The sequence below is a fragment of the Mirounga leonina genome, unplaced genomic scaffold, assembly GCF_011800145.1.
Source record: "Mirounga leonina isolate KUSES-001 unplaced genomic scaffold, KU_Mleo_1.0 Mir_94, whole genome shotgun sequence".
NCBI lineage: Eukaryota > Metazoa > Chordata > Mammalia > Carnivora > Phocidae > Mirounga > Mirounga leonina.
In genome coordinates this window covers 46,197,205-46,212,293 of record NW_023270855.1, presented here as the reverse complement: position 1 = coordinate 46,212,293, position 15,089 = coordinate 46,197,205, and the positions used below count along the sequence as shown (strand labels likewise).

The following is a 15,089-nucleotide window of genomic DNA, read 5'->3' as shown; positions in this document are numbered from 1 at the left end:
TTCCGGGGTTAGAGTGGCCTCACGGCAGGCTGGAGGGGAAGGTTCTGGACACCAGTAGAATCAGAAAGGTCCCTCCAGGCCTTGGGCTCAGTGTGCTGGGGTGAGGCAGGGATGGCAGGCCCTTGGCAGCCACTGGGCTCCGGGCATAGCAAAGAGATAGAAGCCTGCCTCCTGGGGAGGCTAGTCGGGACCCAGTTGAGAGCCTCAGGCCCTGGCAGCCTCTGATAAAGCCATTAGCCACCTGGTTCAGGAGATAACTTGGGCGCAAGACCCAGAAGAGTGGGGAGGTGCCAGTAGGCTCCAGACCTGCGTTGGGAGTCCTGACTGCCACCGCTGGGTGCTTCTGGGCAGAGGCTGCCCCCTATGAGAGCCTCAGTTTTCCCATCTGTAAGATCTGGTGAGGAGGACAGGGCACAGTGCCCACCTTCGGGGAGCACCTAGTCTGATGGAGGACGAGGCGCAAAAAACATAGCAGTCACAAACACAGCGACCAGAGCCTTAAAGAAAGAAACAAGACCAGGGTGTGATTAGGGGACTCTGAGAAAGTGACATTTGCGCATGGGGGTGGGGATGGGGAGATGGGAGAGCCCATGTGGGGAAGGGCGTTCCTAGCAGGGGAACCGTCCGTGCAAAAGCCAAGAGGCAAGCCTTGAGCTTGGTGTGTGTCGAGAACAGCCACGGAGACCAGAGGGGGAGGCCGGGGCGGTGCCGGGTGGGGGACACATGAAGCCACCAGATAGCCGCCTGGCTGCTCTGCTCGGGGCCAGCCACATCCGCCTCTGACTCAACAGCGCCGACCCTACAAAAACAGGGCCCGCCCCGCGCTGGCGGGGGGGCTGGGGGGGGACAAAGTCAACAGCGCGGGCACGCGGGCGGCACGTCCCCGGCGGCCGGGGCGCGTCACGGGGGCGGGCGCCGAGGACCAGGAAGTCGGCGGCCAACGCGCCGGCCCGGAGCCCCCGGGCGCCGGCCCGAGTTCGCGGGGGGCCGGAGGGAGCTCGGGGGCGCCCGGCGCCGCGAGGAAGGGCGCCGAGCCGCCGGAGGGCCGCCCACACGCCCGGCCGCGGCCCGGGGCGCCTTCCCCGCCGTGCGCCCAGGCCTGCGCCATGCGCCCGGGGGCCGTGCGCAGCTTCGCGCTGGAGCTGGCCCGGGGCCCCGGCGGCGCGTACCGCGGCGGGGAGCGGCTGTGCGGCCGGGTGCTGCTGGAGGCGGCGGCGCCGCTGCGGGTGAGAGCGCTCGAGGTGGCGGCACGCGGCGGGGCGGCGACGCACTGGCTCGAGGGCCGAAGCGTGGGTGTCAACGCGGTGTCCAGCGACTACGCGGCTGCCGAGACGTACTTGCGGCGGCGGCAGCTGCTGCTCCGAGGTGAGCCGCTCGCTCCGCACCCCCCCAGCCAGGATGCCCCCGGGGCCCTCTCCCCAGGTCTGGGCGCTCCTCCCCAGCGCCCCGAGTTTCGACTTAGAGGCTGTGTGGCCGGGTGACCCTTCTTAAGAAGTGGAGACCTCCTCCCCCAGGGTCTGGACCCTCTCGCCGGGACACACACCCACCTACCCCCTGGCCCCCTACCAAACCCTCTTTCCCAGGAGCCCCTCTCAGGGTCTGGGCGCGCCCCCCCCTTTCCAAAGTCGGGAGGCCCTCCAGGTAAAGGCTATGCGGCAGGACCCCCCACTCTCCGGAGTCTGGAGAACCCCTGGGTAGAGTCAGGACATCCTCCTCTCTGGACCCAAGGATCCCCCTTTAACTCCAGGCCTGGGGTCCCTGATTTCCCAAAGAAGACCCCCCACCTCACGTTCTACCCGTGCCTCCTCCCTCAGTTTACCCCTAGTGCTTGCAGAAATGAGTTCAGACCTGGGTGGGGAGTTCTGGTGGTGTTTGCAGGTAGGTTTGCATCCCGGAAAGGGAGGAGACTTGGGGTGGGGTCAGATCAGGCTGAGAGGACTCCCATCTGTCTCCCAGCTCTGAATTTCAGTCCCTCACACTCAGGCCACACAGCCGGTCAGGAGCAGGCCAGGGGTGAGTCTGTGCCTCAGCACTGAGCTATGTTTGCTGTGGAGGATGTTGGCTCCCTGGGTTGCCTTTCCACCCCCTCAGCTAAGCCAGACCTCACTATACTCTTCTGTAAAATGGGCACAGGCAGGGCTGTACACAGTAGATCCTTTGCCCACAGCCTTTCAGCCTTTGCCCAACAGCCCCAGATGTGGGGACTCTCCCCTTACTAGCTGTGGAAACCCAGGCCTAGAAGGCCCTAGGGCGGGACAGGAAGAGGCCCCGGAGGCACTTCCTTTCCCCTGAGACTTAAGGGAAATTGGTCCCACACCTGGTCCCACTCAACCAGCTGCTTCGTTAAGACACTGGGGTGACGCTTGCAGAACTGCTGTGTAACCTCAAGTGAGGCCCTGCCCCTCTTTGGGCTTCTGGGGGCCCATCTGTGAAAAGGACTCACCACATCCTCTACCTCCTCCTGGGCTTACAGCCTCCAGGGCTCCACTTGGCCCTGGGAGAAGGCACTAGCCCTTCATTTCAATCCGAGTCCCCTCCTCCATGCAGCCCCCCAAGCTGATCGCTGTGTCTACAGCCTCTGTTCCTCCCTTAGGTACTGCTCTGATCCAGTGCCCCTGTGGTCACTCTGACTGCAGGGGACCATGTCCGGTTATGACTGCCCCCCACTGGGGGTTCCGAGGCCTCAGGAGGTTCCCAGGGCCATCTGAAGGCAGGTCAACGGTGGCTTCCAGGGTAGGGGGTGGGTTCGAGCAGCTGCGCATCTCGCTGCCACCAGAGGGCGCTGGCGCCCTGCAGACCGCGACCAGGAAACCCTTTTCTCAGACACGCTCTTTGAGGTTCTTCTCTGAGTAAACTGAGGCCCAGAGAGGAATCATACCGTCTCGAGGGCACACTGCAGCCCTGGCCCCTGGGGTTCCTGGGACGTCCCGTCCACTTGGCTCTATCTGTGAGGGGACTGGGGCGGGGGGCGGGGCCAGGATCGGGCCCAAGGGCTACGCCTAGGGGGCTCGTAGGAGTTTGCTGGGGGCCGCAAGTTGCGACAGGAACATCGGGTGGTGGGGAAAGCTTGGGCAAAAGCGCTGAGGCGTGACCGAGTCGTGACATGTGGGGAGTGGGTTGATGACCTGGGAGCGAGGCTCTCTGGAAGGGGAAGGTGTCTGAGCATAGGCTACACCGCGATTCATGCACAATACTCTGAGGTCGGGGCCGATTTTCTTCCAGCTCTACAAATGACAAACGTGGAAACTTAGGTTCAAGAGGTGGTCACTAGCCCGGGGTCATCCAGCTGAGCGGGATTCGAATCACAAGACGGGGGGGCAGCAGGTGCCCAAGCAGAGGGAGGCCCTACCTACTTCCTCCTCCTTCCCCCATCGCTCGGAGTGGGGAACTGACGCCCAGGCTGGTCCTAGGCTCTCAAGGCCCCGACTGGGGCTAGGCCATTCCACAGCCTTCCCGCGCGGGGCTGGACATGCCTCGAGTCCGATCTGCAAGTGGTGGCCAGTTGATGATTAAACCTAGTGGCAGAGTGCTCTTGCTGGGTGACCTCAAGCCCGGGGCCCCACTCCGACCCTAAGTTTCCCCCGCTTTACCCCCGGGGTCCGCGAGAGACCGGCTCGGGCCCGCGATGCTTCAGGTTCACGTAGGGGTCCACGAGGGTAGAGGGTAGCTGCAGAGTTTGTTATTTTGTTTCACGCCTGGGCGGAGTCACGCCCCTCGCCGCGCCATTGGTGTATTCCTTTCTGGGGGTGGGGCCCGCGTCTCGCCCCGCCCCGCCCGCCGTATAAAGGCAGCGCCGGCGCACGGCGCATAGGAATTTCTGACCTGGTCGGCAAGTGCGCCTGCGCACCCCGGGCAGGTTCGCGTTCTGAGGCTGTAGCCTCCGCACCTCGCGCCGCCGCGTCGCGGGTTCGAGGCCAGGGTGTGTGCGTCGCGGGTTCGCATCCCGGGCGCGATGCTGTTCGACAAGGTGAAGGCGTTCGTGGTGCAGCTGGATGGCGCGAGCGCGGGCGCCGAGCCGGTTTTCAGCGGCGGCCAGGCCGTTACCGGCCGGGTGCTGCTGGAGCTGGCGAGCCCGGCGCGCGTGGGCGCCCTGAAGCTGCGCGCGCGGGGCCGCGCCCACGTGCACTGGACCGAGTCGCGCAGCGCGGGCTCGAGCACCGCGTACACGCAGAGCTACAGCGAGCGTGTGGAGGTCGTGAGCCACCGTGCCACGCTACTCGCGCCAGGTACCGGCCGGCCACCCCGACGCGGCGCACGTGCTGCGCGCTCCTGGAAGTGGGAGCGGCCGCTGAGCCTCCCCCTCTTGCTCCTACCTGCAGACACGGGAGAGACCACGACGCTGCCTCCGGGGCGCCACGAGTTCCCATTCAGCTTCCAGCTGCCTCCGTAAGTCCGGCATCTGGGGCGCGGGATTGTAGGGGAATCCCTAAGCCTGCAGCTCCTTTCACGTTTAGGTCTCCATTGCTCGGTTTCTGGGGACCCTCTGGACCCCAAGACTCCCCCCCCGGGGGGGAAGGGGGCCTTCAGTGTCTCTGTCTCTCATTCTCCTAAGTCTCTGGGACCACCCCCCACCTGCGTGTCTGTGTTTTTCTCGCCCTTGAAGTCCCTTCCTTCCACCTCGCAGGACACTGGTGACATCATTCGAGGGTAAGCATGGCAGCGTTCGATACTGCATCAAGGCCACCCTGCACCGGCCCTGGGTCCCTGCCCGCCGGGCAAGGAAGATATTTACTGTCATTGAGCCGGTGGACATCAACACGCCTGCCCTGCTGGTGAGTGGCTGCTCCCAGGGCAGATGGGTAGAGAGAGCTTTGTAGGTGGGGGCCTGGCGGCTGGGTGACGCCAACTGGTTCCTCACCCCTTCACTTCCTGCACAAAGTGGGAATCACAGCTGGGCCCTGGCAGGGCGGGGGGCAGGCATGGGAATGCTTTTGGAGTCCCGCGGAGCTGGGGGCAGATCCTACCTGCACCAATTTGGGTGTGTGCTCTGGGCAAGTGTCTCGCTCTCTCTGAGCCTCAAAGGCCTCATCTGTGAAATAGGGGACAGCCAGGGCTTGGGATAATAATGGCTTTCTGAGGACTAATTACACGCTAAGTAATTAGCTTGTTCACTTTATCTTCAGCTTTATAAGATGGGTTTCGTCTGTGGATTTATTTTTACAGACGGTACCTGGTAGTTAAGAAAAAACCAGGAACCCTGCCCCCCCGAATCCTCCCTCAGCTGGGGGTGGCTTGGAAGCTCCACGGGATCTGTGGTTTGCACAAAGTGACCTGTTTGTATTCCTTTTCTCCACCCCCCAGGCCCCTCAGGCCAGAGCTCTGGAGAAAGTTGCCCGATCCTGGTACAGCAGCCGTGGTCTCGTCTCCCTCTCCGCCAAAATCGACCGAAAGGGTTACACACCAGGTACCAGGCAGGCGGGGCTGGATGGGGAAGAGGGCCGACCTCAAGGCTGCAGACGGGGAATCTGATGCCCCCCTGCGCCCCACCACAGGTGAGGTCATCCCAGTCTTCGCGGAGATCGACAATGGCTCCACGCGCCCAGTGCTTCCTCGGGCAGCCGTGGTCCAGACGCAGACCTTCATGGCTCGAGGTGCCCGCAAGCAGAAACGAGCAGTGGTGGCCAGTCTCGCGGGCGAGCCTGTGGGCCCCGGGCGGCGGGCGCTGTGGCAGGGCCGGGCGCTGCAGATCCCCCCAGTGGGTCCTTCCATTCTGCACTGCCGGGTGCTGCACGTGGACTACTCCCTCAAGGTAGAGTCTCCCATTGGTCCGAGGGGGGCAGGGGTGGCTGCATCTGCCCAGTCCCCCCAAGGCTGCCTGGGCGCTCCCCCTCATGGCTCGTTCCCCCCAGGTCTGCGTGGACATCCCCGGCACATCCAAGTTGCTGCTGGAGCTGCCGCTGGTCATCGGCACCATCCCCCTGCACCCTTTCGGGAGCCGTTCATCCAGTGTGGGCAGCCATGCCAGCTTCCTGCTGGACTGGGGGCTGGGAGCCCTGCCAGAGCGGCCTGAGGGTGAGCTCCCCGTCCTGCTGCAGGGGCTGGGTGGGCAGAGAGGCGGCTGCTAGGTGGACTCTCCCTCCCCCCAGCCTCAGCGCCCCCATCTGTAAAAGGGCACAGTGGTGATTACACAGGTGGCCGCAGGTCCTCCCAGAACCTCAGCCTCAGGGCCCGTAGCCCCAGGATCGGCCCAAGCCGGCTCCTGGCCATGGTCCCCGATTCTGGGGCTCCCCTTCTCTACCAGCCTCACCCACCCCATCTGTCTCACTTGCAGCCCCTCCTGAGTACTCAGAGGTGGTGGCAGACGGGGAGGTAGCAGCCACGGGGCAGAGCCCCTTTCCACCACTGCAGGACACCGACATGAGCCTCGAAGGCCCCTTCTTTGCCTATATCCAGGAATTCCGTTACCGCCCGCCACCCCTGTACTCCGAGGTGAGTGTGGGGGTCCCAGAAGCCCCCGTACCTCTCCAGGCCCTGGGAGCCCAGGTGGGGGTGGGACTCAGATGCGTTTGGGGCCTGAGCCCACCTTGCACCCCAGTCTGCTCCACACGTTGCCCCCTCCCCCTCGCTGAGTGTGGGAGTTGGAGATAAACAGGGTGGCGGAGGGGTGTTTCTGAGCCTCTGGTGCCCCCCTGAGACTGGATGGGACTGTTTCTCTCAGGAGGATCCAAACCCACCCTCAGAGGCCATGAGGCCACGCTGCATGACCTGCTGAGCAGCGAGGGGATACCTCGAGGGATGAGGTCGCACACGTGCTTCCAGCTGCCGTGGACATGGGGAAGTGCTGGGTCAAGAGCCGACCGACCTGACTGCATTGAAGTTGGGGACTCCGAGTCTCAGAACAGGGCACAGCTTTCTGACATCACACAGGACAGAGGAAGAGCCAGTCTGGAATCTGATGTATCTGGACAGGTCCTCGTAAGGTATCAAATGCTCATTGTCGGATCCTGTCAGTCTGTGCTGGCCCGTGGTCGGGGCTCGGGCCCCCCAGGAACCTCTAGTCTGGGAGAGACATAGCCAGACGTAAATACTTCCAGTCTCGTGGGACCAGAGGAAGAGGCCCAGGGCTGGGAGAGTCCCAACAGAAGCAGAGAAGGCTTCCGGGAGCAAAGGGCCTTCTAGCTGAGGCCTTGGCCTACGAACGAATGACAGCTCAGCAGGCAGACAAACAAAGAGGAAGAAGAAGTCGGAGAAGGTCAGAGCTGAGTGATGTTTGAAGATCACCCCCTTTGGGGCTCAGAGGGCAAGTGCCTCAGTCGAGGCCACACGGCAAGGTCCGGCAGGCAAGAGGGCCCAGGAACGGGGCATTCAGGGATGCAGGTCATTGAAGCTTTGTGGGACCTGTGGGTGGCAGGGGCATCTGCCCCAGCCTTTGAAAGCCAGAGAGAGGTTGCTGGCCCAGGCTGGGACTGTCTGGGGGCTCCTCCAAGTACACCAGGACATGAGATCTTGTCTGCATATTGTATAACCCAGGAAACCCAGTTCAGGACATTCAGCCAGGCCCTGGGGACACAGGTCAGCCTGGGGTAACAGCAGGCCCCCAGTGCAGCTCTGGAAACCTCCTGGAGGGAGGGAGGGACAAAGTATGAGGGGGCAGACGGACCAGCCCCCCGGGTTGTAGAGTCTTAGCCCTGGCTGGGGCAGGGCCCCTGCCTGGGACTCAACATTTCTGATCAGCCTTAAATTGTTCTCTTTTTTTACAGTTTTTTGTTTTTTGTTTTTGTTTTTTTAAAATAAAAGTGTGGGGAAAGAGCCTGGGCTTATTGGTTTATTTCCCACAGCTGCCAAAGAAGCTGAGTGGCTTTGACCTCCATCTTGGGTCAGAATCTCTGGGATTGAAGGCCAGGCCAAGGGGGGGTTGAGGGGCCCATTGTCCAGCAGGAGAAACAGGCTCAGGGACACATAGGGAGGCTGAGCTCAGGTTGGAACTGGACCCCATTTCCCCTTCCCTAGTGTAGTCGCGGAGGCTTGGAAGCATGAATGGGGGAAGGCTTTTGTTTTCAAGACACAGTCCGTATACCGGGAAATGAGCCGTTTTTTTGTTTTTTTTGTTTTTAAAGATTTTATTTATTTGACAGAGAGACACAGCGAGAGAGGGAACACAAGCAGGGGGAGTGGGAGAGGGAGAAGCAGGCTTCCCGCGGAGCAGGACGCTGGGATCATGACCTGAGCCGAAGGCAGACGCTTAACGACTGAGCCACCCAGGCGCCTGCCACCTCATCTAGCTCCAGGACATTCCCATTACCCCAGAGGAGGCCCTGTTCCCAGGAGCGGTCACTGCCCACCCCCTTCCCTCACTCCCAGCACCCACTGATTTGGGGATTTGCCTGTTCTGGACATTTCCTATACATGGGATCACGCTCCGTGTGGCCTCACTTGTGTTCGGCTTCCTACTCAGCTTAAATTTCCCTGGTAAGTTTCATCCACGTGGTAGCCTGCGTCAATGTTTCATTCCTAATTTTTATGGCCAAATAATATCCTGTTGTGTGGATGGACTCCCATTTTGATTGTCCCTTTACCCCCTGATAGACGTTTGGGTCATTCCCACCTTTTGGGGACTGTGGACAGGGCTGCCGTGGACATGGGTGTCCAAGGATTTGTTTGAATACGCACCGGGCTTCCAGGCAGGCCTGGCGGCACGCAGGTTCCCTTCTAGCGTTGAAAGTAGGGAAAGTGAGTCCGACAGAGTGAGGTGACTCGTGCAGGGTCCGGAGTCGCCACTCAGAACCCCCACGCCTCAACGATCAGCGGCACCCGGGGTCGGGGTGTTCCCTGCAGGGTCTGCGCTCAGGCCCCGCCCCAGGCCCGAGGCCCCGCCCTCAGCGGGGCGGGGCCAAGTTAGAACCCCATCTAATAGCTCTAGCTGGGCTCACAGTTTGCCCAAGACAGTGAAAATTCGGTGACAGTCTAGGATGACCAGTGGCAGGGCTGAGGGGCAGGGATGAGGATGGAGGGGGGCCGGGGTTGGACACTGGCAGGTATGACCACGGACAAGTCACTTGCTTCTGAGCCAGTTTCCTCATCTGGGACTCTGGGGCACCTCTCCACCACCGCCCCAACTGCCTCCCATCCCTGGTCTGAATTTGGGTCCTGATTTCCATCTGCTTCTGGTCCTGGGGTTTACCCAGCCCTCCCTGTCCAGCAGCATCTGCCCTGGGCAGTTGACCTGGCATCAAGTTCGGAGCCTGTCGCACTGGGGGTTCCTTTGGGCCCAGCAGAGGGGAGATATACCCACACAGCACAGTCACCCCAGACCCCCTCTTGGTCTCAGGAAGAGGTAAGATCCCTGTCGTCTTGGGTGTGCAGGACACAAGATCCCAGCTTCCGGATCCATGTTTCCAAACAGAGAAGAGTCTAAGGTGTCTATTGCAACAACAGATGGGGGTACAGTTTTACGAAAGGTTTCCCTCGGCAGGCTTGGGAGGATAAGCCACCTCGTGTCCCCAGGACTCCTGGGTCTGCAACTATCTGGAACCTGATCCCTAGAAGAGGTGGATTATCTGGTTCGGATAAATGAAAACCAGCATGGAGCCGTCTTGGGTCGTCCAGAATTCAGGGAACTCCCCGAACACAGAGTGAGGCCCACAGAGTAGAGAGGAGGGTGGCCAAATATTCTTCTCCTAAAATAAAATCCCACCCCTCTCTAGGCCCCTAAGATCTCTCACCCACCTCTCCTTCCAGCTTCCCCTGGATCTTGACTGTCACTCAGATATCCCAAGCTGGGTCCTACCTCAGGACCTTTGTACATGTGGCTCCCTCTGCTGAAAGGCTCTTCTCTAGGACTGACTCTTCTCTACCTCCTAGCCTCATTTTTTTTTTTTTTAAGATTTTATTTATTTATTTGAGAGAGAGAGAATGAGAGACAGACAGCATGAGAGGGAGGAGGGTCAGAGGGAGAAGCAGACTCCCTGCCGAGCAGGGAGCCCGATGCAGGACTCGATCCTGGGACTCCAGGATCATGACCTGAGCCGAAGGCAGTCGCTCAACCAACTGAGCCACCCAGGCGCCCCCTAGCCTCATCTTTTCAGGAAACACCCCAACCTCCTGGCTAAAGGTGCCCCTCCCTGTTACTCCCTTTCCCATCCCCCTGTCCTATTGTCTTCATAACCCTGATCACTCTCTGAAATTTTTTATTTAGATATTCACTTGTTTGTCTGAAGTTTGAGGGCAGGGCTGGGGCAGGGCTGGCCCCAGCACACAGCAGGCATGAGAGGCATGAAGGGGGGTTGTTGACTGGAGGAGACTCCCCAAACTCTGGTGTGGACCAAGATTCTGATGGGGGTGGGGGTGTTACCACCTTACATTATTCCCAAGACCCCCTAGAATCAGAACTTGATTCTAGGAGAGTCAAACACCAAATCTCTCTCTGTCTCCGCCTCACTCTCCTTATCCCCCCACTGCCTCTCCATGTTGTTTTCGCACTGTCCCTTTTGCTCGATGTTTCTGTCACTCTCTCATTGTCTCTGGCTCTGGCTCACCATCTCTGCATCTCTCTCTCTCACTCTTTACTTCGTCTCTGTCTCTTGGTTATCTCTCAGTCTCTCAGTCTCTGACTCCTTGAGCATCTCTGTCTCCTCCCCTGGCCTGGCCAGGCCCCTGGGCCATGGGGTGACAGGCAGGCAGGGCGCCCTCCGCTTGTTTTCCACCCTCGCTGGCAGGGGGCCCAGCTGGGATGCTGTTCAGGAATCCTCCAGCTGCCCGGCTCCAGCCACCAGGCACAGCCACTGGCCTCTCTCAGCACATTCTGTCCCGAGTAGGGAGCCCTGGGGGTGGGTGGGGTGGGAGTGGAGGGTTCCTGTCCGGCTCCAGTTACAGGACAGCCTGTCCTGGTGGCCTTGCTCCCCACCAGTGCTGCCCCCTGATGCCTCCCCTCCCTACTTTGGGCTTAGATCTTCCTGAATGGGGCCCCTCTGCCAGTTCATCCCTACCTCAGGGGCTTTGCACCTGCTGTGCCTTCTACCTGGAGCTCCCTCTCCCCAGGTATGCCCGGGACCTTCTCCCTGGCAGGCTTCAGGTCACAGATCACCTCCTCAGGACATCCTCCCTGTCTCTGGGCCAGAACGCCCCGCCATTCCCCTACTCCTGTCCTGATGCCTTTTGCTTCCTGATCTTTCCCCTTTCTCGGAGTTCTATATTTACTTGTTTGTTGGCAGGGTGTCTGTTACCCCAGAGCCCTGCTATATCCCCAGCACTGGGCGCGCACTAGGTGCTCAGTGAATATTTCAGAGTTCATACCATTTCATCCCAAAGCTCAGCTCTGCCTCAGCCACCCAGGCTCCCACGCACAGCTCCCATCCCTTCAGCCCAGCTGACCAACCCCCGGCCCTGCCTCCTCCTGACCCTGCGGCCCCTGCCGTGTCCCCTGCACACGCCTCCTGCCACTGTCCCCTGCACCCCCAACACACCAGCCATATCCCAGCCCTCCCATCTGTTCCCAAAGGGTTCCCTCCCCTAGATGCACCTTTTCCAGCGAGGGGCTTGGTCTCCCTGTCTTTTAGGCCCACTGGGCTCCACATGGGGGCTGCTATGACATGCGCGTGCGCACACACACACACACACAGACACAGAAATAGGCCCGCGAACTCGGGGGCACACAGCCTAGACCTCGATGAGCACGGACCCACATGCACGGGCATGCACACGCGCGTAAAGCACGCCAACAGGTGCAACAGTCCTGACCGCGCTGGGCGCCCGCGGCCCTGGGTGAGGGCTTGCAGGGTGTTCACGTGTGGAGTCCCCCAACTTGGAAGGGAAGCAGGCAAGATGCCCTCATCTCAGGACCGGGGCTTTTGAATCCACGCCAGGGTGTGCACAGCCTTGTCCGTGTGCGTGCACGCGCGCCCCCGCCCTCGCTTCCCCCACCTCATTTCTGATGTTCAAGGCCAGGAAAGTCCCCAGAAAGCATCAGGCCGGGCAAGGGGCCCAGGAGGAAGAAGTGACTCAGCCAGTGGCCATCAGGGCCTGCCTCGCTGGGAGATCCTTGGGGGTGGGGGACTGGGGGATTCACAGAGAACAACAATAAAGGACAGGGGCGGGGCGGGGACAGGCTAAACAGGGCCTGCTGAGCAGGGTTGGGGAGGGGAGGGATGGGGCATGCCTCAGTGGGTCCCCAGTGCTCCAATACCTCCCCTCTGCTGAGCCTGATTCATAGGTGGGGAAACTGAGGCACAGAGAAGAGGTGACTTGCCCAAGGCCCTCCAGCCAGGATGGGGCAGGCAGAGGACCCCTTAGTCCTTGGTCACAGGTTTTTGCGGTTTTGGAGATACTCTCCCTGCTTGCCTTTCGGTGGGCAGATGGAGCCAGGTCGTGGCTCCAGGTGTGGACATGTGACCAGGTCTGGCCAATTAGAGCCTTTTGTGACCACAGACTCAGGCATTGGTTCAATAATAGGCATGTGACTCTGAGTGGGCCAATCACCCCAGGAGTTTGGGGGCTCCTGGAAGTGAGAACAGGAGCCATCTTTGCTACCACAAGGAGGGGCAGAACAGAGAGTCCCAAGGTCATTGTGGTGAAATCCACAGACACCCCTAGCCCTGTGGAGTGAGGGTGGAGCCAGAGGGAAGGCCCTGGGAGGGCCCTGGGAGGACCCTGGGAGGGCTTCCAGGAGGAGAGGACACTGGAGTTGGGGTTTTGATGGATGAAGAGGAGTTCACCAGGGAGCTAGAGAAGGGCATTCCAAGCAGAGGGAACAGTGTGTGCAACCACAGCAGGCGAGAGAGGGCCAGGGGTGTCCTCAGCCATTCCTGTATCTCTGTGGGGCTGGAGCACAGAGGGGGCAGCTGTAGATGTGTTTGGTTATTTGCTCCTAGGCAACCCCACCAGCCCCTTAAAGATGAGACTAAGTCTTTGCTGGCAGCTTTGTTGGCAGCTGATGTTTCTTTAACATTTGTAGCGTAGGTGGCCCTTCTTTGGGGACATGGAGGAGAGACATAGGTGGGTGGTGAATGGGAGAGTTGGGTTCACGGGGCAGGAGAGCCTGGGGCTGGGTGGGGGGTGGCTCTGGGAGCCCGGGAACAGGACCACAGTCCAAGGCAGGAGGGAACATTTCCTGTTTCCCCATCCGTGAGCCCCACCCCCCGGGGAATGGGGCTCCAGGGGGAGGCAGGGTGGGGTTCAGGGTCTGGACTCCCAGCACCACCTCTTCCTTCCTGTGTGACCCTGGGATAGTGGCCGCACCTCTCTGAGCCTTGGGTTTGTCATCCGGAACCCGACTTCACTGTAGACCCGGGTCAGTACTGGGCACAGAAGCAACACAAGGTCTGTGGGACTGGACGGGGTGTGCTGAGCCAGGGGAGGAGGGGCCGGGTCTGTCCAAAACATTCCCTCAGCGGTTCCTGGCCTCTTTGAAAACAGGAAGCCAGCTCTCAAGGGAGCCCCCCAGCAGCGCTTCCTGAGCCTCATGACGCGTGCTGTACTGGGGGGGGGGGTGCACACGCACATGTGTGTTTGCGGGCAGCCTGGAGATAAACAGAGCCCACCGGTGTGCGCATGTGTGTTTCCATGTCAGCCTTGGCCGTGGAGTTGCCCAGAGGCACGTGCATACGTGTCGCATGTGCTGGAGTGCGGGTTGGCACATCTCAGCCAGTACGGGAAGCAAACGGGGGCCGGTTGGTGCATTTGCAAGTCTGGGTCTAGGTGCTGGGCGTGGGTGTCTGTCGGCACTGGGGACTGGTGGGTGCTGGCAAGAGCTGGCTTGTGCTCTTCTTTCCCTCCGTCTGTCCCCTCACTCGTCGGCCTCTGGCCCCCTGGCTCTTCCTGGAGACTGTTAAATATGTTCTTACCTCAGAGCCTTTGCACCTGTATGCCCACTAACCAAGCTACTCTGCCCTCCATTCTTCTCCATCTCTCAGGTCTCAGGATAATGGCCTTGGGCAAGTCACCCCCCCCCATTTCTTAGCTGTTCCCCTGCCCTTCCTTGAGTCCTGACTCAGCTTTGACCACTTCCCTCTGCATCCTAGGATGTGTGGGCTCCCTCTACAAATCTCAGTTTATTCTCCTGTAAACTGGGGCCAATCTTGGTGGGGGTCTCACTTACCTAGAGTCACCCCAAAAGTGGAAAAGGCTGAATTCAAGCCTGGGCCGGCCAGATCTGACAATGCATAGAGGCTTTGTCCTTGCTTACATCAAGTGGAGGAAATACCTGAGGGTCAGGGACCGTCCGGGATCACTCAGCCACCGGGGCCTCCTGTATGCCATGTTCCTGAGATGCCTTTCTCTTGCTGGCAAACTTCTACTCATCCTTCAAAACCCCATCTCAAATACCCCTTTTCTCCAGGCCAGTCCTGACACCATGGGCTGAGGGCATTTGGTGTCCGGCCATGTCTGTCCCCTCCAGACAGGCCAGGGCTGAGGCCTCTCAGTTGCATAGCCAGGAACACAAGACCATGTTTCCCACATGCTGACTTTTTGGAGCTGGCCCAGGTGTCTTCGCCATGCCCAGTCCCCAGGAGGTGACTCCTACTGCCACATCACCCTCAGAACCTGCCAAACTCTGTGGTTTAGAAAGGCAGGCAAGACATTTCCGCTTGATCCAGAGGCCTGTGTGTTCTGGAAACTCCCCTGCCCAGGCCTGTGGTCTTTCTGGCCTTGGCTCACAGCAGCTCCGTACCAGTCGGGTTTATCTGTGGAATGGACCAGAGATATTCCAAGGCCCAGACAGTGTAACGGTGGTTTCGTGCTGGTGTCTCAGTGCTCCAGCCCCAGGGCAGCCATGAGGGTTGTGAAACAAGGCTCAGATCCCATCCCTTAAATACCCTCTGCAAAGCCCACAAGGTCCTGTGTGGCTTGGCCTCAGGGCCTTTGCACTTGCTATTCCTTCTGCTCAGATAGTCCTTCCCTCACTCCTCACAAGTCTCCCACCTTCTCCTCCTCAGATCTAAGTTCAACTCTGCCCTCCTCAGAGGCCCCTCAGCCTCCCTGACCAAAGCTGCCCCGTTCTCTCAGCCCCTCTCTTGTGCTTCTGGCAATTCCTAATTATGACATATTAGTGGCTTCGTGGCCATCATCCACCTCCCTTCTGTAACGGGAGCTCCAAAGGGGGGTGCACAGCACCCCTCCCCCAAATGGGAGAGTCTCCCAGCATCATCTCTCAC

The 15,089-nt window shown here is 60.3% G+C and overlaps 1 protein-coding gene across 2 annotated transcripts; it reads left to right on the top strand.

Moving 5' to 3' along the window:
- The first annotated feature begins 1,081 nt into the window (after window positions 1-1,081).
- On the top strand, window positions 1,082-7,749 carry ARRDC2 (arrestin domain containing 2). 2 transcript variants are annotated; one of them, XM_034996779.1, is made up of 8 exons: window positions 1,082-1,365; window positions 4,320-4,386; window positions 4,625-4,772; window positions 5,302-5,404; window positions 5,493-5,749; window positions 5,850-6,012; window positions 6,272-6,429; window positions 6,659-7,749. In XM_034996779.1, the coding sequence occupies exons 1-8, from the start codon at window positions 1,107-1,109 to the stop codon at window positions 6,710-6,712; spliced, it is 1,209 nt and encodes a 402-aa protein (XP_034852670.1). In that variant the 5' UTR covers window positions 1,082-1,106; the 3' UTR covers window positions 6,713-7,749. The 2 variants fall into 2 exon arrangements, with proteins under 2 accessions (XP_034852670.1, XP_034852669.1); XM_034996778.1 differs by lacking the exon at window positions 1,082-1,365 and adding an exon at window positions 3,791-4,226.
- The last annotated feature ends 7,340 nt before the right edge of the window (window positions 7,750-15,089 follow it).

What these genes read in the sequence shown, in the direction of transcription:
- ARRDC2 (XM_034996778.1), top strand. Translation starts at nt 3,953, where the DNA reads ATGCTGTTCGACAAGGTGAAGGCGTTCGTGGTGCAGCTGGATGGCGCG. An exon ending in CCGAAAGGGTTACACACCAG is followed by an intron (nt 5,405 to 5,492) that starts GTACCAGGCAGG and finishes GCCCCACCACAG; the next exon opens with GTGAGGTCATCCCAGTCTTC. An exon ending in ACGTGGACTACTCCCTCAAG is followed by an intron (nt 5,750 to 5,849) that starts GTAGAGTCTCCC and finishes CGTTCCCCCCAG; the next exon opens with GTCTGCGTGGACATCCCCGG.